The sequence below is a fragment of the Bombyx mori genome, chromosome 7 (genome assembly GCF_030269925.1).
Source record: "Bombyx mori chromosome 7, ASM3026992v2".
Lineage (NCBI taxonomy): Eukaryota > Metazoa > Arthropoda > Insecta > Lepidoptera > Bombycidae > Bombyx > Bombyx mori.
In genome coordinates, this window is record NC_085113.1 from 1,140,517 (window position 1) to 1,168,501 (window position 27,985).

Below are 27,985 nucleotides of genomic sequence, written 5' to 3' on the forward strand. Positions count from 1 at the left end.
CCGGTGCATCGCTTCAACACGAATGCACCGGACGTCTTATCCTTTAGGCCACGACGACTTCAGACTTCAGTGGAACAGCCTCACAAAATACCAGTACCAGGAGTAAGCCAAGTCCCTGGGAGGTACCCAGCCCACTGAGTTTCTCGCCAGATCTTCTCAGTGGGTCGCGTTTCCGATCCGGCGGTAGATTCTGCGAAGCGCTGCTCTTGCTATGGCCAGTGTTAACAACACTCCGGTTTAGGCCTCGTGAGCTCACCTACATGAAGCTGAAATAGCCTCTCAAGGCTATCAGCATAGGCAGGAAAAAAGTGAGGTAGCCATAATCTCCGAACAGTAAACATAAACGTCTTTCAAAATAAACAAACAGTTATAGGTACTTGAAATTTTATTGTTACACAATCTTTTCCACTTATAAATATAGACAATGTACACGAAGTTCCATATATTAACCGTAGACTACAAAACTTATACGGATGATCGAATATTAATTTTATGTTAGGCGTATTCGAAAATAATATTATAATGATGGTTAATTATCAAATGCGAAAATTATCTTGTCATACTTCAATCCGGAATGCACCATTAAATAAGTCTGAAAGTCTAAAACTTCTCTAGTCGATTAGGTGCGAACATTTCGCGCCATTTTTACCGCCATTTTGATTTTGCATAGATTCATTTAGTAGTTTGTTTTTTGTAAATATGATTAATTTACGCATTTAATAATCAAGAAAAAACGTGTTAGGGTGATGTAATAAAGATAAAATATGTATTTTCAATTTACATGTAAAGTATAATCATAAAGAATTTTTGGATTACATTATTAAAAGCTAATCACTATTAAAGCTAACAATTAACACTTATTTAAACATAAATTAATATCTATGTACAAAATATTACATGTAAAATTACGGAAACACAATTTTTAAACGAAATTTTGCATATTTCGATCCTTAAATATTGAAAAAAAAATCTTTATTATTACTTGGTATTGTTTAAGTAAAATTGATGCTTAAATGGCACAGAGACCGAAATTAAAATAAAATTGTCATAAAACAAATCAATAACACCGTAGATTAAAAATATTCGAACAAATATGACAAGCTCGTTCTCGTTCCAATTGCAAGCGAGCCGAGCCGAACCGAGCCGAACCGAGCCGAGCCGAGCCGAACCGAGCCGAGCCGAGCCGAGCCGAGCCGAACCGAGCCGAGGCAAGCCGAGCCGACCGAACGGATCGCCGCACAGTGGGTCGATACTATGATTTGAGTGACTTAGGGACCAACTTTGATTTTTAACAATTTTTTTTACGTAGATAGATAGAGCTCGTTAATCTCAATAATAATTGTTTTGGGCAAAAATTACAAAAACTTTATAGTTTAGTCAGAAAAATCTGTTTTGTGATTTTTTTGTATGGAGCGGGTCACATTAAATTAAATTCCTGCTAAGTACCGTGAGGTCCCGCTTTGAAACTTTATTTTTCTTACACCTTGTCTAGTCTACTATCATTTGATGCTATGAACATGTGCATAAAGTTGCAACTCTGCCAAATAAATGGATCGAAAAAAATTAATAAATACGTAGAATAAAAACCTTTATTTTTATTTTCGTAAGTGCTTTTAAGTTAAATTTGATATGGATTAGTAAGTAAAAGCACGCAACAATACCCATAATTACATGATACCTAACAAAAATACATTTAGTAGGTCTCTAATTAATCAATCTCTCTAAGTATTATATATTTTGTTTCACCATTCGATCTTTAGATCAGAAGACAAAAGAAGATTGTGTAAAATACCCTCATTAGTCGGCAGACTACTTATCTTTCTAAAATAACAACTCTCTGTATATTTCCGAAAATCTTTATTGCGAGCTTCCGCGGCCTCTTCCGACAGTTTACCTATAGGAATGGCACGAAAGGCAAAGCTTTTGATTATTGTATATCACTGCCATGTGCCAACAATTTATGGATACTGGAAGGCATATAATACCAGGGATATAAATTAATATACAATTCTGCAGTATATCTACAAAACTCGGAAAAATTGGAAAGGTCCACGCGCTCTCCAGATGCAACAGTCTGAAGAATCACGTGAAACCTCTCTATTAAATCTTTACGTATTCCTGTTATGCGGGCTGTTCCTTCTGCATCCCTGAAAAATCTTCTGGCAGTATTGCCATCATTGGTTGTTCCTACTTCTTGCTTGACAACATCTATAAGTAAGCCGTATTCCTTTTTAAACGCTTAAGGTATAGCGCTCTTTCTGATTGACATTTTTTCTTAGTCATCGCCCGTTGCAACTCCATTTCTTGAAGTCCAAACGATTAGACGCAAACAAAAAAATGTAATTTAAAAAATAATCTCACAGGAAACTACATAGGATGAAAAAATTCTGAAGTAATAAAATTATATTTACCGATATGAAGTAAGCACTCCATGCATCTTATCCAGGCATGTAAAGATGGCATTCCATACTGGAATATTTCTTCATTATTTTCTCTTTGATAAGCAAGTGACTCCAAAAAAGTCTGACGGTTTTGCTTTGCAAATATCACAGACAGCAGAAAATGTTTCTGACAAATATGAGGTTATTTTGCCGTCTATCATCGTCATGTGCAATTGATGCTTAACTTCAACTTGTTTGATTTTTGATGGCTGAAGTCTTTCTATTTCTTCTGTTATGCTAGCTTTTATAATTGCCACTATTGACTGCATTTCTTTTATAAATTTAAACATTATTGGACGGCAACAAAAACTTGATGAGGGTAGGTCGTTTTCCCAAACAATTGTTCCATCAAATTTCAGAAGCCTTATAGGAACTAGACTGGCCAAGAAAATAGATGAATCATCAAACTCTGTTTCAGTCTTTTGTTTATAATTACTTTGACCTGGGGCTCTATCAAAGCCTATTTGCTTATAAGCAGTAGCTCTCTTGCTGAGTCCAAATCCGAAGTAATCACATTTAAAAGCCTATATACCGCCAAGTTTAGTAATGCTTGCATTTTAATAGCAGCTCCTTCTTCATTAATAATTACCTCGTCTTTCCCTGGATAACATTTGGTCTTTTCTTGCTTAATTTTATATTAAGAAGGGTATAAATCGGACCCATTTTCACTTGCTGCTTCTCTTAGATTTATATTCTGCCACTTACTTAATTTAAGTGAAACTAATAGTGCCTTATCGGGAGAATATGTACTACTTTTCACTTGTACTTAAACACTCTTTAACTTTTTCTAGATCTTCGGGGTGATTTGACAAATGGTTCATTATTTCTCCTACATCTTCATTTCCAGTGTTTCTCAAACTAGCAACTGTAGTAGTTTTCATTTCATCAGGGGATAACGAAAGCGATTGGTAAATTTGTTTAATGTGCCTGGATCCCAATTCTTCAAAAGGTTTTCGAGGTGTAAAAGTAGATGTCGAGGCTTCTGTAGTACATTAGAGCGTGGTACATTTTCAACATCTTCAGTATTAGAAATCTCGAGCCTTTCCTGTACAGTGTTGATATCTTCAGGTATCATGCCTTCGGGCCAGTTTATTGCACATTCGAACCAATCACATTTTTTTCTCATAAACTGTGCTAACATGCGACTACTTCGTTTCCATATTGCACTTATATTTGAACAAAAGTGCGTACAGAATTTTTGGGGCTCAACACTTTTCTCTTCGGTCACGTTCATTTGATTTTGTAGGAATTGAAAGTTTTTTATTATCAGACAGCGACTGTTGTTGCTCTCTTAAAATCATAAATAATCCTAAATTGTTAATAAAATTATCCATTATAACGGAAAAAGAAGATCACGACGACAATCACAAGATGTTAGTAGTAGTACGAATAAACGAACACTAGTTAGTATATAATAAATATGGTCACTTTATACTTCCAGAGAGACACAAATGTTTACTATATTTTCTACTACCCAGTAATGGCTGCTTAACTAATTATCCTCAGTAACTAATGTTAACTATCCTAATAATTACAGAGATTGATTAATTAGAGACCTACTAAATGTATTTTTGTTAGGTATTATGTAATTATGGGTATTGTTGCGTGCTTTTACTTACTAATCCATATCAAATTTAACTTAAAAGCACTTACGAAAATAAAAATAAAGGTTTTTATTCTATGTATTTATTCATTTTTTTCGATCCATTTATTTGGCAGAGTTGCAACTTTATGCACATGTTCATAGCATCAAATGATAGTAGACTAGACAAGGTGTAAGAAAAATAAAGTTTCAAAGCGGGACCTCATGGTACTTAGCAGGAATTTAATTTAATGTGACCCGCTCCATACAAAAAAATCACAAAACACATTTTTCTGACCAAACTATAAAGTTTTTGTAACTTTTACCCAAAACAATTATTATTGAGATTAACGAGCTCTATCTATTTACGTAAAGAAAAATTTTAAAAAACAAAGTTGGTCCCTAAGTCACTAAAATCACAGTATCGACCCACTGTGCGCCGCGGTGAGTGAGCGAGAGAACAAAAGCGTGCAGTGGCCGACTCAGGACCAGGCTGAGTCGCCGAGACGTTTTGAGATATGCGAACTCACGTGCAGACACACAACGCGATAGTGCCCTACCGCGCGGCTGCCAGCGGAGCTATAACGCAGCTATCACTAGTCTATGTTAATTAGCTATAACGCGTATCTAGAGTTTAATATTAGTAGAAGTGTATACAGAGTTAGGTGTAATGTATTTGGCGGATTATCGGTGTGACAACTAACATATACATCGATCGACATACACAAAGTGAACATACGTTCTAGAATTAACCAATTAGGTCGTGGTCCGAGATATTTGTTTGCGCGAACGTGACCCGCTCGCTGAGTGTTCAATACACTAAATGTGTTTATTTTTCTGAGTCGTGGCTTAACCGAGTAAGGCAACATAAAAGGACACATTTTAATTCAGGGCACCTGCACTTAGAAGGCAGTTCGGTATATTTAAGTCCCACGAAGCATTAATGGAACCGTTTTTTGCCCTAAGTGTGTGGACGAATTTCAGGGTTTACCTGCTGGTAGGCGGTTACTACAAAGTAAAGTGGTCGTGGCCGCCGCTTTCAGACATGAGGTCAAAGTGTTGGCCAATGAGGTCCAAAAGCTACCGTCGTCGGAGTAGCAGTGCTCGGTCACACGCGCGAGTACTTGTCGCCGCCGTCGTCGGAGTAGCAGTGCGGGCAGTGCAGGCGGCGGCCGCGCACGCGCACGTCGGTGCCGGCGCGCCCGTCCCCCAGCGCGGCGCCGCACACTCCGCAGCGGAAGCACCACACGTGGTAGCACAGAGACAGGGACTCGATGATCATGGCGGCTCCGCGACCTGAGTATGAACGTCAGTTCTTTTTATAGCTCAGACGGATGAACGAGTTCACGCCCTATCAACTGGTGTTAGGTGGTTACCGATGTCCATAGACAACACAACGTGGAAACCGCCTTCTACCTTCAGACATGAAGTTTAAGAGATATTTGTATCATAAACGTTTGTGATACCCTTCTAACCAAATCTTTTCTGTTTAGCGGTAGAAATAGGCTCCATATCCGACAGACAGGGTCCCAAAGGGTCCTAGCACCAGGGAAGCGTCCATACATCGTGTTCCTTCAGCGCTATCACATAATGTTTATGGAAAGTACTTTACGGTAGGCGATTACGCCACTGGCACTGCCGATATCTATGTGTTAGAGTATCCATCCGTTGGATCACACATTCAACTATTTTTAACAGCAATATGAAAAAAACTGGCTGACTTTTCTAGAACGACTCTAAATTTTGTGGATATTTTTTTTATGATAGAGGAAAGACAATTAAAATTCGATTATTCGTCGCACTCAAAATTGGGTAGTAGTAAAGTTTAAAAATGAGTGATATATAATTAATTAATATAAATTAACCCTAAATCGGGCACAGGGAACTATTTTCCCACCCTCCCAATCTAAGTCAAATTCCGAATATTTTTGAAATGGCAAACTTTCAGGTTGTAATTTTCACACAAATATAATCTTAGATAATTACAGAATTATTTAACTGGTAACCCCACCCTTTCAAATTTCACGTGTCAATGTCAGAATCAAATAAATGTCACTTTTGAAAAAAATGCGGAGAAAAAAATTGGAGACATAAAATCTTCAAAAAAGATTCTTGTAAGTAGTTATTTGATTCGTTATATTAATTTTATTATATTATTATACTAATTTACTATATTCTGTGTAGCTTGGTTATGATATTCAATGCAAAAACCTAGTGTTTGTGTGGTTTTGATTTATTTCAAATATATTCTTGGAAGTGGGAAAATAGTTCCCTTTGTCCTTTCTCAGACTCCCATTTTGCGTCACTATATATAAAAAATGAGGATTTATTTCTGTCGACTTTTTTAATTTTGTCAATTTATTTAGTTTATTTTAAAATGTTGGTTTCAATTGTTTTGAAACTATATGACTAATCTTACTGATTTATCGGACATCGATACTGATGATGGCGATATTCATGGCGATTAAGAACTAAGTCCATCCTAATAGTTTTTATTGTTTATTGGATCCTTTATTTGCACACTGATACTCCACCTCACTTCTACGTAAATAGTTCTGTACACATTTATTGAGGAAAATAAATTCAAAAGCAGAGTCAGGGTAAATTGGTAGTCTATTTAAATTTCTAGAGGTAATCGGGCAAAGGAAAATTATTTTCCATTTTGGTTGTCCATGAACAGGCAAAGGGAAGGTTTCAATAATTTATATATATATGATTTTATGTACACTGATATTCAACATGATCCAAGAACATATACTTAAGCCATGAAAAACATATTTTTTATTATTTTATTTTTTTCTTTTTTTGCCCGATTAAAGGTAAATAGTGTGATACGGGATCATCTTGAGCTAAAGAGACGTGAATGCCATGTGGCTTTATCACTGTCCAATTATAAAAGGGAATATGATACTCATATGTTACGGTACGATAATTGTGTGCTACAGTCCGGCTACCGAAAGAATACACTGATACTCAATAAATTTTAGCGCAAAAATGACCACATAAATTAAACAGAATTATTTACTTTTCTATCACAAACTATTCGTAGGGCAAATAAACGAAAAATCCTTTTTGAAGGTAAACTCGTCCGTGCTATCTCGACCTGTCAAGTACACGTTCTTTCACCGGCCGGACTATACAACAACAATATCGTAATTCACGTTCTAGTTCTAGGGTTTAACCGCTTCATTCAAAGTAGACTAGTAGTAGTTTTTACTGGTGGTAGGACCTCTTGTGAGTCCGCGCGGGTAGGTACCACCACCCTGCCTAGTTCTGCCGTGAAGCAGTAATGCGTTTCGGTTTAAAGGGTGGGGCAGCCGTTGTAACTATACTGAGACCTTAGAACTTATTTCTCAAGGTGGGTGGCGCGTTTACGATGTAGATGTCTATGGGCTCCAGTAACCACTTAACACCAGGTGAGATGTGAGCTCGTCCACCCATTTAAGCAATAAAAAAATTAAATAAAATTAAACTATTTACTTCTCTATTACAAACTATTCGTAGGGCAAATAAACGAAGAATCCTTTTTGAAGGTAAACTCGTCCATGCGATCTCGATCTGTCAGGGACACGTTCTTTCAGAGGCCGGACTATACAGCAAGAAAGCCGCAGTTCTAGGGTTTAACCGCTTTAATTAAAGTAGACAATGAGGCCGTCTGCAAATTTGACTCTTATTAAGAGTTTGTTTGTTTGAACGCGCTAATCTCAGGAACTATTGGTCCAATTTGAAAAGATCTTTCAGTGTCAGATAGCCCATTTACTGAGGAAGGCTACAGGCTATATAACATTACGCTAAGACCAATAGGACCAATAGGACCAAGCGGAGCACCAATAAAGAATGTTTCAAAATCGGGTATCCCTTTTGAGAGCTTACGCTATATGTACATATACGCCAAAGTAATTATTCCACGCGGACGAAGTCGCGGGCAAAAACTAGTTAATGCTAAACTGCAAATTTACCTAGTTCCTCTCCGCAGTGAGAACATTTCCTCTTCCCGCTGACGCTGAGAAGCTTCTCCTCTCGCGGCGTCCGTTTCACTTCCTGCGCCAGAAACTGATGGCTGAAATCAAAGGAGATTTAGCTCGCTGGTCCGATGGGCCCCAACTAGCGTTAGGCGGGTCGGAGACCATGGACAGCATCACATTAATACCGCCACCCACTTTGAGACACAACAAGGTCTAAGTTTCAATTAACTGCTACGTAATAATTGTCGCATCATATTGGAACGCCATAATACCTCCCACTACTAAACAAACACCTTTATTTTTTATTGCCCTTGTCGGCAGACTAGCGTACAGCCCACCTGATAGTGAATGTTTACCGTCGCCCACGGACTTCAGCAATTCCAGGAGCAGAGCTAAGCAGCTGCGTACCGTTAACTCTCCACAAGCCTCATTTGAATAAGGAAGACCCTGCGAGTACATGGGTCCCTAAGGTGTTTCATCGTGAAGGAGGGAGTCTGGTGGGGTTTTGTAGAACGCATGGTGCACACACCTGTTGCTCAGTGGCGCCGTGTTGTGGAGCGTGTTGGGCACGTCCTGGTGGTACGAGTGACGCTGGGCAGTCCGCAGTCGACTCCTTTGTTCTTCTATCCTGCGGTGTTCCGCTTCCTGGAAGTATCCACCAGACTTTTTTTTTATTGCTTAGATTGGTGGACGAGCTCACAGCCCACCTGGTGTTAAGTGGTTACTGGAGCCCACAGACGTCTACAACGTAAATGCACCACCCACCTTGAGATATAAGTTCTATGGTCTCAGTATAGTTACAACGGCTGCCCCACCCTTCAGACCGAAACGCATTACTGCTTCACGGCAGAAATAGGCAGGGCGGTGGTACTTACCCGCACGGACTCAGAAAAAGTCCTATCACCAGTATATGTATGTGTGTCTGGGGCAAATACATGGTAATGAGTGTAATGTTTTTTTTAATTGATTTAATGTATTATTCATGCATAATTAAAAAAAAATTGCATCTGCATTCCTTCTCTATATTCTCTATAAGTGTGAGAAATTTCATACTCCTCCGTCCGCGCAATTTTCGTAAAAAGATAGATACATCATCCGTAATGTGATTGGTGATTGTTTACCTGTATGAGCCAGTGCTGGTTGTAGTTGTACGGTTTCCTGGTGCGAGCTTGCATCCATTCACAGTTGGACATGAGCTTGGGCGTGGGAGCCGCGCTTAAAGCCTGAAAGTTTTATCCCAAAATAAAGCTGTTTGTTTTTGAAGTGAAACTTCTTTAGAATCGTTGTGATTTCAAACTCGATGAAACGAAAAAATAAGTCCATAGAGACACAAACACATAAATGTATAGGATTCAGCCGGCGAGAGAACGAGATAGAATATATTAGACGTTCTCACTGTAGTGTTTTTTTAATACAGCGCCATCTATGAGATTTTTTAATACCGACGTGCGTATGAAACCTCTTGTAGTGAATTTTAATTTAGGATTATACGTGAAGTACAAATATCAATTCACAGAGGGCGCTACCTCACACTACAAAAGATGATTTACAATTATTTACTAATGACAAAATTTTACATATACCTAAGACATTTAGGATAATTGTATTTACATTTTTGAAAGTTTCAGTTCTACCACGTGTGAATTGCACACATGTATTTTTTGTTTACATTTGCTCGATGTTTATCCGATTGCGCTTAACCGTTACAAGATTAGCATTTGAGTATATGACTGACATGATACCGTCAACAAAAACATATTAGTTTTAATTTTGTTTATCAATATTACGCTGGTAAGAGTAACGCCATCTGTCGTCAAATAGCAGAAACGAAGATCAAAAGAACTAGTAAGATCGAGAACGCTCGAGAAGTGTAACGCCATCTATTATAAAATAGCGGAAACACATATTGAAACGACTGGTGCTACCGGGAATGTTCTCGATAATTGTAGAGTTGTCGTGTCGACTATGAAAGCGTTGCAGAGATGACATGAAGGCAGTTAGTAATCTACTTCCCGAAATTTTACATTCGTCTCATTATCTTGAAGCCAAAATGTTTGAAGGTTTTGCTTCTACCGCGTGTGAATTGCACACAAATGTTTTTTTTTTCATTTCTACCTACCTGTAAAGTGTGTCTAGTCATCGGATGGTAGGTGCCGTTGGTCTGAGCGGCAGCGGCGGGCGGGGGAGGCTGCTTGGATCTCAGGAGTACCGCGTTGCGTTCCACATTCACATACTCCACGGCGGACGGCACTCGACTGCTTCTGATAACGATTAGGAACAATGATCTAGCTATATTAATGTGTTTGAATTTAGTACACATTACAACGCGATTTTTTTTATTGTTTAGATGGGTGGAAGAGCTCACAGCCCACCTGATGTTAAGCGGTTGCCGGAGCTCACAGACGTCTACAACATAAATGCGCCACTCACCTTGAGATATAAGTTCTAAGGTCTCAGTATAGTTACAACGGCTGCCCTGCCCTTCAAACCGAAACGTATTACTGCTTCACGGCAGAACTAGGCAGGGTGGTGGTACCTACCCGTGCGGACTCACAAGAGGTCCTACCACCAGTAAAAATGCTGTATATATATTTTGAGCTGATGGTATGAACCCGAATTTCATATTGTGGATTAGGGTTGTCTAAATAATATAAATTTAAATACTTTCATGCTATCAGGCATTTCATTTAATCCTGCCTACTATTGTTCCCAAGGAAACTAATAATTTATAGTTTTTGTGAATGAGAACGACATTGATAAAACATAATCAAATTCACGTTGCAGTTATGAGTTTCCTACAACCACATACAAATCCGTAACTTAATTGCAAGCTCTTCTCACATAATTAAAAAAAAACACGAGTACATCATGTATTATCTCATCCAGCCCTACTGCATAACCGGAGATTTGAAATAAAAGGAGTGGGTACTACATCACTTTATTATCAAACTAGCGGCCCGCTCCGGCTTCGCTCGGGTCTTTAACAAAACCTTCAACGATATTTATTGACGTTGTTTTGCGGCATAACTATAATAGTTAGATATAATATGCTGTCGCGACATTTTTGGTAAATAATAATGTGTTCTACAAAGTCGTAGTATTTTATTTTATTCTATCATCAATAGTCTTTGCAGGGCACGCAATGTAAAGAATATTTTAGGTAATTATTTTACAACTTGGGTTACATTATTGGAGTTTTAGTAAGGATCCCTAATTTTTTTTCAAAAAAGATTATAGCCTATGTCATGTCGGGAATAGTATAGTAGCTTTCAAACAGTGAAAGAATGTTTCAAATCGGTTCAGTACTTTCGGGGCCTATTCAATACAAACAAACAAACAAATCTTTCCTCTTTATAATATTAGTATAGATTTATTAATGTCTAAATGATTTTAATTAATTACCTCATAGTGATCTCTCTTTCTATGGATTCTCGGCTTTTCGGTTTCGGCGGCAGAACTGGCTGTGGGACCCTCACAACGGGAGTCTGCCGTCTCGCTTCCAATCTCTCATCGTAAAGCACTCTCCTGCTCTCCTCCACCCCGAAATGCCTTTGTATATGCTCTTCTGATACAAATGGCTTCCTCTTCTCGTCCGCGTAAGATCTCTCTTGTATCACAGGAGTGATAGGAGTGTAGTTTTCTTTCAGTAGCAAGTTGGGCATAGAATGGCGATAGTTCTGCGAATGTTTCCCGGAACGCGTCTGTAATGGAGTCTTATCCGGGACGCGTACGGATACATCTTGTACTGATTTCTGAATGATTCGATTTTGATCTTGAATCAGTTTCTCCCTTTGCCTGCTCAGCTCTTCTTGTTCGAGTTGCAGTAGTTCTCTTTCGAACCGAAGTACTTCCTATATTCGATTTTAATGATAAAACAAATTGTATTTCTCAAGTTGGTTGGTTAGTAAATTATTAATAGAAGTTAATTACCTGATTAAAGTTTTTTTAGGTGATTAGTTATTCGTTCAGAGAATTTTATTTAAATTACATATGTGCAATGCTTAGCTAGCGTGTTCAAAACTCACATTCATAGTTAAATTGAACAGATTTTGGTTAACGCATTTGAGGACTAAGTTGTCACGTAATACATTGTATCTACGTAAATATTTGTCCCGCGTTTTTAAAGTGAAACTTTTGTTTTATTACATCATCTCAAAAAAAATCGTCTGTGTGTTGCATGTCGCGTGACGGTCGGCCGCGGAGTAAGGATAAAGTGAAAGGCGCTCGTCAGAGCAGCCAAGGCCAATATGGCGGCGCCTATAGTTCACAGCAGCTGACCATGTAGTGTATAGACTATTACTCATTTGTGCCAGTACTGTACGCTATTTTGTTTGTTTTTGTCAGTGTTTAATGTAAATGTTGTTTGTCAGAGTTAAATGTTTATAATGTGAAAAAAAGTTTCACTTTTACCGTGGTTTCATAAAACAACACATTACTTTATTTTTTTTGTCGTTTTGTTAACCAAAACCAGATCAACGTATGAAATTATTAGCATAAAAACACAACATTCACCTTTGTGTGAGCGTCATCAAATTGCCCGTCCCGCCATTCGTCGTTAGTGTGACGCGCCTGCAAAGTTACGTCACGGCGGCCATCTTGTTAATGTTATTTACAACAAACGAAATGCGAGTATGAATGAATGAACTATACTATTTATGGCATTTATTTCAACCCGTTTTAATAATTATTAATTATTACAGAAAAAATTGTAATTTTTTTTTTCATTTACTTCAGGTTTTGCATCCATATTACATTCATTAACATTTCATATAGTATACCAGAATTAAATAAAAACAATAACTACATTTTCGTAATAAAACAATTATAATAAGAATAAAAAAAAAAACTAAAAAGTAACATCAAAACTAACTCTACTTATAGGCTGGTTTCGATACAGAGTGCTCAACATGCACACGATATATCAACCAAAATTCACGGTATCGACGTTATATGGTAGTGTAAATCCTTTTTTATTGCCATTGAAGGCGCATGATTAGTCTACTTGGAGCAAAGTATTCGTTCAAAGACGTCAGCAATGCTAGTAGTTTAGTCCTGTGCCTGATTACCGTGAAGCTATGTTAAAACTTCGGAACTTGGAAAATTTGGGTTGTTCAGAAAATATCGAGATAAGGTTCATTCTAAGCCCAGGCAATAAGTGGAAAAAACTGCCTTCGCAAAAATTACAAGTTGAACCGACTGATCCCAGATAGACATGACTTCTCCACTGGAGAGTGGTGGGATGATTGAAGGGAAAAAAAAACTGAACCAAACTGTGTCATAAAACTTTGGATAATCCACTCATTAGTCCAGACGCTTTTTTTTACGAAGCCAGATAGAAATATCTGGTACTTGATGCCCCAAAATGGGATCTTTGTTTTTAGAAAATTCGGCAAACAAATCAAGAAACAGCCAATTTGGTTTTCATGTTTACACAATCAACAGTTCATCTAGTAGGTACCTATTTTTTGTAACGCCATAAATATTATAGTTCTCAATTGAGATGAGTGAGACATTATTGCAATAACAATTTAATATAAATTGCCTCATTACATTACGTATAAACATTGATGGAGATTATAGAAATAGCATGATGATTAACTGAATAAAAATCGCTACATGCAAGTGCATTAATGTGATAAATAAAAGCCATGGTGTTTTGTGAGGTAAACATTTTTATTAGCAACGTTTTTAAACTCAGCGTTCGCCTGATCACAATCTATTAATTTCACTTAATCAATTTAGTGTTCTGCTTTTGTTATTATAAGCATTAAAAGCCAAAGTTACTCTGCCAGCCAAGTTTAATATCACATCTCAGTCATTACTATTTTGAGAGTGGCAACTTGTCTTTAGTGTTGCCAGATTTAAAAACAATTTTTTTTATTTATAAATCTCTTGAACTACAAATATTATTATGTGTATTTATGTGAAAAAATTATAATTATTATTAATTAAGCATTTTTGTAGGGATGTGATATTAAAATAATTATAGCCAGAACCCACATTCTCTCCATTGATATGTATATAATAAAGCCATTCCTTATAAATATTAATGTATTTGTGCCAAAAGCATCTACAGTGAAAAATAAACTTAACAACTATATTCATATAATACATTTTACTGTTACAGCAAAAATACTTCAAATCAATACACTGATGTGTGATTATAATCAGCCATGCTAATAGCACAAGTGAATCGTTCTGACATTTGAAGTCACAGCCACAACCGGACAGACTTTCTACAAATTATAACAGAATCTACATCTTTACTATAATGTTTAGTCTACCGTAATATCTATACATAAGATAGCTAAAAAATAATATTTTTAAAGTTCAGCTTTAATATCAGTATCGCCACACATTCCAGTATTTAGAAGACAGGTTAGAAAATGTCAGCAGTTAATAAAACTATAGAAGCACAGGACATGTTCGTCCTTGTGATACTCATGTTTATAGAACGAATTCTCCTGGTCTTATACATTGACAAGGGAAGAGAAACAGTAGTGTATTTAAGGAGATGAATTTATGCAGCTTTCATTCCAATAATTGTGAGGCAATTTGGTTTTTTAATTGATCTGGTAAAAACTAAATGCATTTTACAAGGCACATGTGTGAAGGCGTTGTTAAAAAATTTTCTATATTTGATATCGATACTGAAGATCCTACAAAATGTTGCCAGCTCTTACTCTTACTACTACTATATATTTGAAAAATTAAATAACGCTTATAAACTTTTTTGCTATTAAGTAAAATTTTATTTATATTGTATTTTTCACGTGTAAATCTTCTGCTAGCATTTCCCTAAAACGAAACGCTAAGAAGATTACACGAATATATAATAAAATATATAATGATACGAAATAAATATTTTTATATTAAATTAATAATGAAGATTACTAACTACCTTATAAGTTAAATATTGCCGTCTTCGTATGACAAAGCATTTGCTAGTGGAAATAGGCAATTAATCCATTCGCAATGGAAAAGAAGCGATTTACTGATCTTTTATAATTGTTAAATCTATCAAAAAAATATCCAATATTTAATCATTTGGTCCAAATAATAATTTATATTCCAAACAATATATTTTGCATCTCTTTTTTTGTTACATGCGCGTAAAAGAGACCCAAATCTATAATAAATTCAAATGGAAGATTAAAACCGTTGCAAATGAACACTAGAGAAGTCTAAGCCTAGTTACTAACATTCTGACGTAACAAGAAATAAATAATGTAATGGTTTTAGTACAACGATAAGAAGTGCTATGTTTTTTTTTTAATAAAGAAATTTAAGTTTTTCATTAACCCCTAGAGAAAATAGCTAGCCATTTTACATTCCGGCTCTTATGTTACCTGTTGCTGCTGTAGTTTCTTGTCCAGATTCTCTATTTGGCTGTCGTCGGACTGTGATGTTTCTTTTAGCTCGGCCAGTTTCGTGTTGAGGTTGTTCGTGAAGTCTCCGTTTTGTTTCTTGATGATTTCTTCTTCGTCCGATGTTATTGTTACGTGAGTGTAGGGCTGTAATTTGAACGTCTTTTCTGTGTTAAATGCCAAAGTTAATTGGAAAATGATTGGTGCATTGATATTATATAATTATTTGCTGTTATGTGCTACTGGGTGAATCTTGTAAAAATTTCGCGATTGTTAGAAAAGCGCATGTAAATTTAAATGATTTTAATTGAATAACTTAACAAACTACACTTAAGACCTTAGAACTTATATCTCAAGGCGGGTGGCGCATTTTACGTCGTAGATGTCTATGGGCTCCAGTAACTACTTAAGACCAGGTGGGCTGTGAGCTTCGTCTACACATCTAAGCAATAAAAAAAGTAAAAAAAATGCCTACGTGATAATAATTATACCCATCTATATTGAACGTAGTTTGAAGTTAAACTTCATATGGCGCGTTTGAGAAATTAGATCGGTGTGTATTTTAGTTTGATGATGCAACACATATAATTAATTTATTGTTTTATTTGTCAACATTTTTAGGAATATTTTTCTAAGTATTATTTAAGAGTTAAATATTAAACAATAAGTGAATAAAGTACAATTGTCAATTTGGTGTTGGTAAAGAATTCAATTACGCCAATGAAATATGCTATATTACAAGTGTATACATATTTTTTTAGTACGACGCAGCTATAAATGTTTGGTTCACTATTTTTTACGTTGTTGCCAAGGCTGTCGGTTGTACGTGAGGCAAATATGCTGCAGTCCTATTTCAAACATAAAGTCAAAGTCCCAACTGTATTGGAATAAAGGCTATCGCGCCTTTCAGAACGAGATAGACAGAGAGGCAAGACGATGACGTAAAAACTGAAAGTATCTTTAGTACAACTTTAAGTACCAAACGAAGTATTTCGTAAGATAACAACAAGATTGAAACAAATATGGACAGTATCTTCGTGCGTCAACTGATATGTTTCAAAGATAACAAACTTTAAGCCCAAGAATTTTAGAGCCATATTTATTATCCTCGAAGGATCCTTTTGCTGGCGGTAGGACCTCTTGTGAGTCCGCACGGGTAGGTACCACCACCCTGCCTATTTCTGTCGTGAAGCAGTAATGCGTTTCAGTTTGAAGGGCGGGGCAACCGTTGTAACTATACTGAGACCTTAGAACTTATATCTCAAGGTGGGTGGCGCATTTGCGTTGTAGATGTCTATTGGCTCCAATAACCACTTAACACCAGGTGGGCTGTGAGCTCATCCACCCATTCAAGCAATAAAAAAAATCCTCTAAGGACTTAATAATAGACAACCGGATCTCACGATAAAAAGTCTGTTCAACTCACCTCACTATTCTGTCTGCTATGAGGATTTGAGGTCTCCGGAGACGACTGCCCCTTATACCAGGCTTCGGCTGATGGTCCCCTGTCCACATCAACACCTGAATCCCTACTATCTCTCAACTTCGCATCCATGTCATGAGAAAGTGTTTTCTTGTACAACAACTTCTCAATTTTGGTCTCTTCTTGAAGGAAAGAGGTGATGTCAGGTCGAGGCGCTAAGGATAAGTCAGCGTCCAGATAGCTGTCGTCCACTTGACCTTCGATTCCTAAGAAGCTGGTGCGTTTGTTGCGAATTTCCTTCTTGATTCGACGCGTCGAGTTCGTGTGCTTGAAGTTTCCCTGTTTCCATGTAAAGAAGTTGGTTCAGTTTTTAATGCAATATTAAAATAACTAAAAGCGATAATTAAAGCTATTTCATTGCCTAAAAAGTTATATTTCTGATTTAGACAAAAAAAAACCAGAATATTTATCATCATTTTATTGAAAGTTTATAAGCGCGCGTAGTCAGTAGATGGAGTTACAGGTTTCTAAATCGCGCTATGGTTATATCAAGTGGTTTCATTTATTTATTTTTTCCTACCTAAGCTGATAGCCTTGAGAAAGCTATTTCAGCGTACCCTTAACTAGTAGGTGAGCTCACGGGGCTCAAGCCGGAGTGATGCTAACACTGACCCTAGGAAGAGCAGTGCTTCGCAGAATCTACCACCGGATCGGAAACGCGACCCACTGAGAAGATCCGGCGAGAAACTCAGTGGACTGTGTCTATGGGTGAATTCGCCCGTCGAGCCCTTCATTGCGGGCGACGGGTTCAACGAGGACGGTGACCGATGCTTGTGGTACCTAAAAGCACCGTTAATGGATCGGGAGGATCCGTAATGACATGCTTTGGGCGACAGAATCGGGTATGTAGTTTCCAGCCGCCACGACAAGAGGGTTCTCATGTCGTGCCGCCTTCTCAAAGTGGTGATTTAATATAACAATGCATTCCCAAATGACTACTGAAATTCACGTAGTCGATTTCGCAGGCACAACTAGTTGGCAATAAAAATCAAAATTTATGTTCATACAATCAATAAATATCTTTTGATTGTGCATTCCACAAATTTATTGACAATGATAACATTGATAATTTAGTTCAACGTGCACTAATTTTTGAATTCTATTTGATTGTATAATTGATTCTGGAAATTTATTGGATACGGTTAATTTTATAGCGAGAAAAATTAGCAAACTATACAAATAACACCGTATCTATGATTCAAACAAGATAAACTTACAAAAAAGCCCGTTATTGGTTGGAGTCAAATTCAAATTCAAATTCAAAATCATTTATTTCAACTTAGATGTCAGTATGACACACTTGTTGAATGTCAAAATATAAATAACAATGTTAACTCTACCACCGGTTCCAAAAAAAGCCACAGTCCTGAGAAGAACCGGCGAAACAAACTCAGCGGGCTTTTTTTTGTTTTTTCTTAATTTTTTTTTTTTTTAAATAAATAAATATATTTAGAATAAAGGAAAAAACAAGTCAATAAATACAATTAAAAAAATTATAATAATAATGTAAAATGAAAAGGCCAGGAGCGAACGCCTCATTACCACGTAGTTCCATCTAGTAAATAACCCTTAACTTATTTAACGGAGTAAATTTATTTAATGAAATGCACTTACGTTTCCTAAAAATTCATCGCCGTCGACATCCTCAGTGGGTGGCGGCGGCGGTTTCTCTTTAGGCGGTTCCATCACACTACTCGGCATATCCAGAGGGAACGAAACTTCATCTGTACTCTGATAGAATATATCTATGTTCTCATACAGAGGTGTTACTGAAATCTTCTCATTTAGACTCAAATCTAGGCCAGTTTTATTGGACGTGTCTTCTTCCATATTGGCACTGTCTTCTGAATCTAATTCTTTGAATGCTAGTTCCAAGGCGTCTATCACCTGAAGATTTTAAAAGAAATTGTTTAAAACAGGAGAATTTATCACTTTTGGTCTGATTAGATAAAACATTGCGTAAGTAAAAAACAAAACGGGTGAGATAAACAAATTAAAAAAAGGAATCTTTTTAAACAAAAAAGCTAATCTTGCTAGAGTGGCTAGTCGTTTACTCGACATTAGTGATTTAAGTTCTATGATTTCATCTTTTCTTTTTAATCTATTATAGATATGCGGCCATTTGTAAGGTAGGGTTTCTTTAAACAAATGATCCAAGCATTAACTTGTAGATGCAATTATACAGCAACATTGATAACAGTTCCACAATTGCGAGCCCTCGTGAGAGCACACTTTATGTAGTGGTCACATTGCGTTCAAAACATCCGAAAAAATATCGGTGTATACGCCCACTTGAATGAATGATGCATGAGATTTCGAACAAAAACAGTGATTGAAATTTTATTAGTAACAAAAAAAATCATGCCAAAGAAAAAGTGCATAAGCGTTATTAATGCCACGGCATGGCATGATGCAGAGTTAGCACAAAGCGATTTATCTATTGCTAATTGCTTACCTCAGTAGCCCATCACCAAATGATGAAATATACTATATAAATAATATCAGTAATTAAATTTTAGCATTCGTACCCACGACGTGAACTCAATAAAACCTACATAATGTACTGGCTTATCTTTCTAACAACATAAGTCGTGTTCCAGGAGATAAGAGCTATGTTTGTCTTAGATACGCTTCTCAGAGATAATGTACTGATTTCCTTATATTATGATAATAACACAAGATAGGTATATACACAAATAAAACCCACACATGTAACGTTATAACATATATTTATGATAATATGAATTTACATTATATCAATAGTTTTACTAATGAATCCTACATGTCGGTGTGACAATTTACACGTGGTTTCAGAAAATGGGGCCTACACAATATCCCTGTACGCTAAAAACTCTATTCATCTGAGAGCTTGTCACACACAAAATAAGTCTTAGTCTTTTGCTTGAAACTTATTCCTACCCACGTGTCGTGGTAATAAAAGTATTTTGTGCATGATAAAACCATCAAAATCAAATGATATTTCTTATAACATGCGATTCCTATTGAGTGCTAGGGAATTTAGAAATTTTAGCACATCGACATTAATACGTAAAATTCTAATGTTAAACGTGAACGATTAAAAATTATTATTTTAATTGGGTTTAAATAAATTAGTGGCAAAATAAATAGTGGGCGAGATCAATAGATCGTAAAAATTCTAAAAATACATAACTATCCATTACGTGATTCTCATCTAGCTTGCGTTATGAGAGCAATGCATGAGAACCGAATGGATTCTACGAATAACGAACATTGACTTAGGCTTTTTCATTGCTACTGTACGTCGTGGTTGGTGTACAGGTTTTCGTTGTTACTTTATTATTAATAAATAATATAGTTTTTCTTCTATTTGGTTCAACTGAACGTTTAGTTCTCTTTTCCCAAAATGGATTGGAATCTTGGGTTGTACTTACCCCTACTTCATCGTTAGCTGCAAGATCATGAACAACAGTATTATTATGATTAAAGTTAGCATTATTCAATGATTCGTGGATGTTTGGACATTGTACGGGTGAGCGTTCGGACGTGCATGTTACATCTGCGATTTTATTAAGCGCGTTATCGAATGTTTTTAGCGTTTTGATGGAATTTTTTGGTGAAATGTTAGTTATGGTTGTTATATTAGAGACAGTTACCATTGGCATGCTTTTGCTGTTAGTTGTATTAGTGGTTTGGTTAGAATTCCCAGCACCGGAGTTCACGTTACAGATTTCATTCAAGTCTAGGTGTATGGTCATTTTTCCCTCAAATACCACAGTGTCTCCGTCTGACGACGTGGAGGTTGTTTCGTTTAAACTTACACTAGTATCTTGGTTTTCCAAGCTTTTAAGTGTATCTTCATCGTCTTTGTCTGTGTGTAATTCAGATACTTCTTCAGTAGCACTTGAGTTCTCAAGTTGTTGAGACACTGCTTGGGTGTAGTTGCTTGTGCTATCATCACCTTTGCTGTCTTGATCTTCAGCTTCTTCAACAATGGCTTCCTGTACCGTTGGCTGGAAATGTTCAGGTATCTTCTCTTCTACGATTTTTAACTCTACCTGTACACTATCTTCATTTGACGATTCGTATTCTGAAGCTTCGATCATAGTTTCGCCGATCGGTGAGGCGACTTGGCTTAAATCTGCTATATCATCAGCAGGGGCACATGAATCTCTAGCAGTGTGAATACCGCTATCTTCGGTTTCAATATCACTCGGTACTGTATTGTTTTGCATTTCAGCACAATCAAAGTCTTCTAAGCTTTGAACCCTTTCAAAAGAGTTCGGCGATGACTGCCCATTTGTATCTAAGCTGTCCAGAGACCGGCAAAAACTTTGCATTTGACTTTCGATGCCAGTGAGACTTGATTTCAAAGAGTTTTCCATTAGTTTTCCCTTTGAATCTTCAATGTTTTTGGTTTCTGAAATCTTTTCATTGCGGTGAATTTGTTCATCGACTGATATTTTTGGAATCTCTTTATTTTTGGCTGCATCCAAACAGGAGAGACGCTCTTTTAAGCTCATGGAGACATCCTTTACTTCTGTTTTCACTGATTTGACTTCTTCCTCTGAAGTTTGCGATTTTAGACTATTCAGTCGTTCTTTCAAGGATCTAGTATTTCCAAGGTCTCCGTTCGAGAGCCTTTTTACTTTTTCAGGTTCAGCAGACTTCACTTTTTCTAAAGAAGACAGTCGTTCTTTCAGAGGTCTCACCTCTGTTGGTAATTTGGTGAGATCGCTTGTAGATTTCTGAATGTGTGTTTCTTCTGTAAACTTCTCTAAGCTCGACAGCCTTTCCTTTATTGACTTTTTGTTGTTAATATCTGCAATTTTGGGCTTATTTATTTGTAATTCTTGCGAGTTTTCTCTTTCAAACTGTTCCCTCCTTTTGTGTATGTCGACCTTGGGTAAATCTTTCTTTACGAAATTTTTTGCGTCGTTAGTCCTTTCTTGTTGGAAGGACGAGACCTTTTCTTCGATTTTGTTGCTAACGCTTGTTCTTATTCTGTTTAGATCGCTGTTCTTTTCCGGTGACGTCTCTTTGGAGTTAATGACGAGTGTCTTAACCATATTGCTATTGGTTTGTGATATGATCCTCGACTTGTAGCCCTCGATGGCACTCTCATACGTGTACTCTTCGGGCTCCGGAGAGCTGATCGTCGTGGTCGTGCATGTGTCGTATTCGTTGGCGCTGGAGCCTAGCTTGCGATTGTTATCGCAATTGGACATGTTATCGACATCTGAATGATTCTTATCCAGATCCATACCGTCGCTCTGTGGAGTAACAAAAGCAGATTTTAATTTCCGATTCCGCTACTAATATTTTCTAGTATTTATACATTTGACTATTATATATGTGGCCCTTGTTATGTACTATATACACTAGCAAATCACATATAATTCGGTGTTATTTTAATGGAACAAATTAAAGTTGTTGAATCGAATAGCGTCTCCTTAATCTTATGTGGATTGCACTTTTGCTAGAAACGCTCTCTGAAGTACCAACAACTGTCAACAATTTCATCAGTCAGAGAGCAGGGGCAAACTATAATCAGGTAGGAATCACTATCCTGGTTAATTCAATGACAAAATAAGCATACAGTTTTGGTTCGAAGGGAGTCAGTCAGAGAGCAGTTTCCAAATTTTGACCGGGATTCAAATAGTAATGTTTGAGAGCTTCAGTAAGCTCTTAACATGTTTTGGACCTATAAAGGTATGTCAATCTTCAGCCATAAAAAACCTAAAATATCTTGCCCTACGAAACTTACCGCCAGGCTGTGATTGTCGCAATCTTCGCTGAGACTGCTCTTGGTGCTCGAGGTTCCTATGCCCAGATCGCTGAGGTCGTGGCCATCCTCATCAAGATACGCCAGATGATTTTTCCGTCTACGACCGGCCCTGGAAAAAAATAAGATCCAAAATTAAATATACTTTTGATTAGCTAAAAATTCGTATGTTCCATTTTCCAAATTTTTCATTATTAGAATTACCATCACCCTGCCTATTTCTGCCGTGAAGCAGTAATGCGTTTCGGTTTGAAGGGTGGGGCAGCTGTTGTAACTAAACTTGAGACCTTAGAACTTATATTTCAAGATGGGTGGCGCATTTACGTTGTGGATGTCTATGGGCTCCAGTAGTCACTTAACACCAGGTGGTCTGTGAGCTCGTCCACCCAACTAAGCAATAAAAAAAAAACACTACTTAATTTGTAGATGCGGCGCAATTGGATGCAATATTAAAGCCGAAATGTCAAGGAGAGTTGAGGTTCAGATGGGGCAGTCATAATTAAAAAATACTTGATTTGTAGAATCAGCGCGTTCTGTGCAAGCCCTAGTGTATACAATTTTTTATTGAGTTCGACTTTGGTGTTTCAATTTTAATACGCTTTTATTAACTTCAGACGTACGTATATAAGGGAATCTTTGAACATGATTTTGACCCCCTTCAAAGCGTCGGATTAACTTTTTTACAATAAAATCATTTTTTCTTACACTATATTTAATTCAAATTTATCAAAATTTATTTTCTATTCTTTAGTTGGATTTTGTATAAAAGCGTATTTTGTAAGTTTTTTTAAACTATTATTTTTTTATTCGAAGTTTCAAATATTATACTCTAATTATTAAGCGAAGATGACGAGATGACTTTTAGCGAGTAGGTACATAAAATATTGTGTCGGCTCCAGTGACTAGTCTTCCGCGTGCGTGTCCTCACGTGAGTCAACTAGCAAATATACCCACCCGCATTGGGTATTCTTAGTGATGAGTAGTTTGGAAGCGTTGCAAAATCAAAATTATATATTGTAACTAGCTGACCCGGCAAACGTTGTTTTGCCATATATAAGACTTCTAGGGAATTTCTAGTGTAGAAAAAAAAAAAACTTATTGTAAGCGTGCAAGGATGTGGTGAACGATGAGGGAATATAAAAATAAAACCTCATCCAACCACATAATGCTTCATTATAACAAAAAAAAAGTGTGTGTGTCCGCTCCGACGCACGACTGGAGTTTACTGGATATAAAAAATTAAACGAAACAATACGAGAAATAGTTCTATATTACGACAACACGATACACTACAGATTATTAACAAATTAACGAGACACAAAACAAACGACTAACAAATATATGAAAATACAATAATGAGAGAAACGCGCGATCAGTACGAGGCTTTGTGGCGGACTGCCGGCGCAGCAGCCCGGCGTCACCTGCGATAACGCATTTCGTGTGACATGCGCAATCAGGCGCATAACGCATTTCGTGTGACATGCTAGTACGATTTTGGTCCCCATAATTTTCATACCCCGGGCCTATATATGTAAATCGATTCTAAAGGAGTAAACTCCAAAAATTGTTCAAAAAATACAAAAATATAATGTTAGGAGTGGACAATGAAAAATAGATAGTACCCGATTCTCAGACCTACTGAAAATGCATATAAAATTTCATAAAAATCAGTCAAACCGTTTCAGAGGAGTATGGTAACTGACATGTAGAGGAGTATGGAGTATGGTAACTGGTGACACGAGAATTTTATATATAAGATATCATTTCTTATTGCCATACTCTTTTTTTCTTATGAAAGTCATTACATGATAAATCTATTTAGTACAGTTAAAAAACTCGTGATTAGTGATCCTAACTGCTGTAACACGGAGCTTTAGTGGTTGAAACCAGTATCTTTCTTGTGGAGTTCGAGTTTGAGCGTGACTGTCTTTGTTTGCATTTTCGATGACCACAGCATAGGAGAAACTTTGGCTGTTTCATTTGGAACAGTTATTATTAATGTAGCTTTCGATTAGCCAGGCGCAAAATAGATTAGGTTACTACTACATTATTTGGTGATTTTTTTGCTTGGGCCCGGCTAACGGAAAAGTGCCTTTATAAACAACACCTCAAGATTTAGATTAAATTAAATATTTTATTATTATTCCCTTTTTCTAGTGAACATGAAAAAATAAAAAAAAAATATAGAAGCCTCGTAAATAGCGAATACTTAAAGAACATCGGTTGATTGATAAACAGTAGTAAAGACGGTGAATTGTTTAGACATTACCTATATTAATACACAAATTTTTAAATATTGATTTATTTTATTAATTATCAGCTGACGCACGGGTTCAGCGAACCCTGTGTGACGCAACAGGTCATTCCCCCAACCATCGATATAAATTGCAGTTTCACTATAACTTTTTAGGCTCACCACAAACTACTATATTGCACTTTGTTTATTTGTTAAGAAATTATAACTTTGTTGCGGTAAATGTCGCCTAGTGTAAAACTACCGTCAAGTAACTTTCTTTTTTTTTTTTTTCTTTTTTTATTGCCTAGATTGGTGGACGATCTCACAGCCCACCTGATGTTAAGTGGTTACTGAAGCCCATGGACATCTATGACGTAAATGCGCCATCCACCTTGAGATATAAGTTCTAAGATCTCAGCATAGTTACAACGGCTGCCCCACCCTTCAAATCGAAACGCATTACTGCTTCACGGCAGAAATAGGCAGGGCGGTGGTACCTACCCGCGCGGACTCAGAAGAGGTCCTACCACCAGTAAAAATCTTGGGCATTAACTGATCTTCGGTTAGCAGTTACACACATGGTTAGTTTTGTCAAATATTTAATATAATTAAGTGATTACATTACCGAACTCTCGCTTTCTATTCCAAAAGGCGCGACACGGCGAAAGTACTCGCGTGTTTGTTATACGCGTTTTCACTTTTCTGTGCTATATTACGTCACTGTGCATAATTCTGTTTAGACGTAGCCCGTGAACATTTTGATAATAACGTTTTTGTTACGAATACATTTTTTTTACGACTTAGATCGGTGGACGAGCTCACAGCCCACCTGGTGTTAAGTGGTTCCTGGAGCCCGTAGGCACCTATAACGTAAATGCCGCCACTTACTTTGAGATATGAGTTCTAAGATCTCAAATATAGTTACAACGGCTGCCCCACCTTTCAAACCGAAACGCATTACTGTTTCACGCCAGAAATAGGCAGGGCGGTGGAACCTACCCGCGCGAATTCTCAAGAAGTTCTACGACCTGATTTTCAATGGCTTAATGCTTCCCACCTTTGCAGACGTCTGCCTACGTAGATAAATAGATACTAGTTCCAATATGGACAACGGAGTAGTCGTTATTGTTATGTAAACAACACTCCGTTGACCCGACTGATAACAGGCGTCCATCGATCGATTCCTGTGTGAACATCGTGAGAAACACGCGTGGGAAATGCGTGTTATTATTGCGACCATGTCAGTCCCTGAAGATCGAATTCTTTCAAAGTTTTTTTAAGTGTAGGTATTAAGTGGTTACTGAAGTCGACAATCCCGGCAACGCTTTAAGGCGAAGCATTGATCACATTATCCGAATTCTTGTCATAACCAGTCAAGTTACCGTTTGATGGTAGATTCTGCAAAGTACTGCCTTTGCTAGGACCAATGTTAGCAACACTCTGGTTTGAGCCCTGTGAAGCTCATCTACATGTTAGGGCGAAGCTGAAATAGCCTCTCAAAGCTAACAGCATAGGTAGAAGAAAAAAAAACCGTTTGCTGTAAGATATTTTTTTTTATGATTGAAAGATTACTGCTGGCCCGGAGGCCTTTCCAGTTTCACCAGGACAGGTGGGCGAACAAAGGCTCAGCCAGGAGGGGTGGGATTTGCTAATAACTGCCCGAGCGCCTCCGAAGGAGACCTATCGGTAAGATGTGAACTATGACACAGTTACGTGAATACGGTTCGAGTGAAATGGCGTCTTATCCATAAGGCCAAGAATCCATCAACATTATTCCCTGGTAACTTCTAAAGTTCTTATTGTATTTAAACAAAATAAGTCAACGAGTGATGTCTGTACATAGGTTTAATTATAGGTTGATTTTGATCAGATTTTCTGTAGACGGGTTCAGTTTTAGAAATAGCCACATTATTCATTGAATACGTGTTGTTTTTTTTCTCCAACGAAAACAAGATGATCCTGGAATCGATTCCCAATACTCACGAATGCTCGTGCGGTCAATCACGAATCAATTTATGATTTTGTTTTTTCGCATTGCTCTCTTTCAGACTATGGTTGTAAACACCGACATATCGTCTTCCCGCATTAAAACTGTATAATCTCAAAACTTACTAATTTTACAGGAGAGTGTTTTAAAGGTTTAACATGTGATAATTTTAATATTAATTATCTTTGCAACATGTAAAGTAAGATAAAATTATGTATTAGTTTTGTTAATAGTAGTCAAAACATAGGTAAACTAAAAAAATAAAAACTAAAACTAAGCTACGCTCTTTTGACAATATTTATGAGAAAAGTACTGGTGATACCAAATTTTTTCCGCATTATAACTCAATTTCGAATATTTTTGGAAATTGTACACTTTTAATGCGAAAAGGCGATATATAAGTTTTTTTTTTTTTTTTGGCAAAAGTAAACTTCCATTCGAAATAAATTTACGGTTTAAGTTCTAGTTTATTGAGTCGGTTTTGTAATGTTTGGCGTTTTGTTCATTAACTCGGTTCCGTGTTCGTGGACGAACGCTGAAGATTAAACACGAGATATTAAACTGTGGGACTGTTGTAATATGTTTTCGAAATCTTAGATGCGATCTTGACATATCCATCATTTAAGATATTTCAGTAAAAAATACCTTGTTTAGAAGTCATCGTCGATTTCAAATGGTTGCCAGTTTTTTTCAAAGTTTTGTAGAATATACTTTGTTCAAGAATTAAAAAAAAATACTAGAAGGTTTAAGATGAAAACAAATTGATAAAAAAAAATTTATTATTTTATTTTATTAAAATTCGGTTTCGTCAACCCTACTGAGTATTGCTTCGTGAAGAAATTAACGAGAAAATCAATTTTTATTTTCGCATCCGCAGACGAAAATGAGGCGCTAACCGGATTGTCTTTGAATAGATTGAAAAATGTGTTTTTGTTATGAATAAAACATTGTGGTTAGTGACATTATCATATTTCATGTTAGTTATCTATACATGGGTCATACACAAATAGAGAAAAAAAAAGTGCAGCAAAAAAAATATCTCAGAATCAGTGTGAAACAAACTATTTATTATTTAACTATTGATTATCAATCTTTTAATCACTGTAACCGAGATCAATGTGTCTTATTTTTGGCATAATCGCAATTTTTATATTTTTGCG

The 27,985-nt window shown here is 36.8% G+C and overlaps 1 protein-coding gene across 10 annotated transcripts in view; it reads right to left on the bottom strand.

The window, feature by feature from the left end:
• Window positions 1-367: 367 nt before the first annotated feature.
• The window catches only part of LOC101742048 (LIM domain only protein 7), a 210,030-nt gene continuing 182,412 nt past the window's right edge, over window positions 368-27,985 (bottom strand). For 3 of the 10 annotated variants that reach the window (XM_004923229.5, XM_012697606.4, XM_012697605.4), the window contains 12 exons: window positions 22,585-22,714; window positions 20,474-22,090; window positions 18,453-18,725; window positions 16,782-17,117; window positions 15,338-15,502; window positions 12,501-12,557; window positions 11,391-11,839; window positions 10,108-10,249; window positions 9,110-9,211; window positions 8,518-8,633; window positions 7,983-8,083; window positions 368-5,319 (listed from right to left, as the gene is read on the bottom strand). In XM_004923229.5, the coding sequence (XP_004923286.3) occupies window positions 5,132-5,319; window positions 7,983-8,083; window positions 8,518-8,633; window positions 9,110-9,211; window positions 10,108-10,249; window positions 11,391-11,839; window positions 12,501-12,557; window positions 15,338-15,502; window positions 16,782-17,117; window positions 18,453-18,725; window positions 20,474-22,090; window positions 22,585-22,714 (3,676 nt within the window). In that variant the 3' untranslated portion in view covers window positions 368-5,131. The remainder of the gene's footprint in view (window positions 5,320-7,982; window positions 8,084-8,517; window positions 8,634-9,109; window positions 9,212-10,107; window positions 10,250-11,390; window positions 11,840-12,500; window positions 12,558-15,337; window positions 15,503-16,781; window positions 17,118-18,452; window positions 18,726-20,473; window positions 22,091-22,584; window positions 22,715-27,985) is intronic. The other 7 variants (XM_062669314.1, XM_062669315.1, XM_012697607.4 and 4 more) reach the window with 3 other exon arrangements.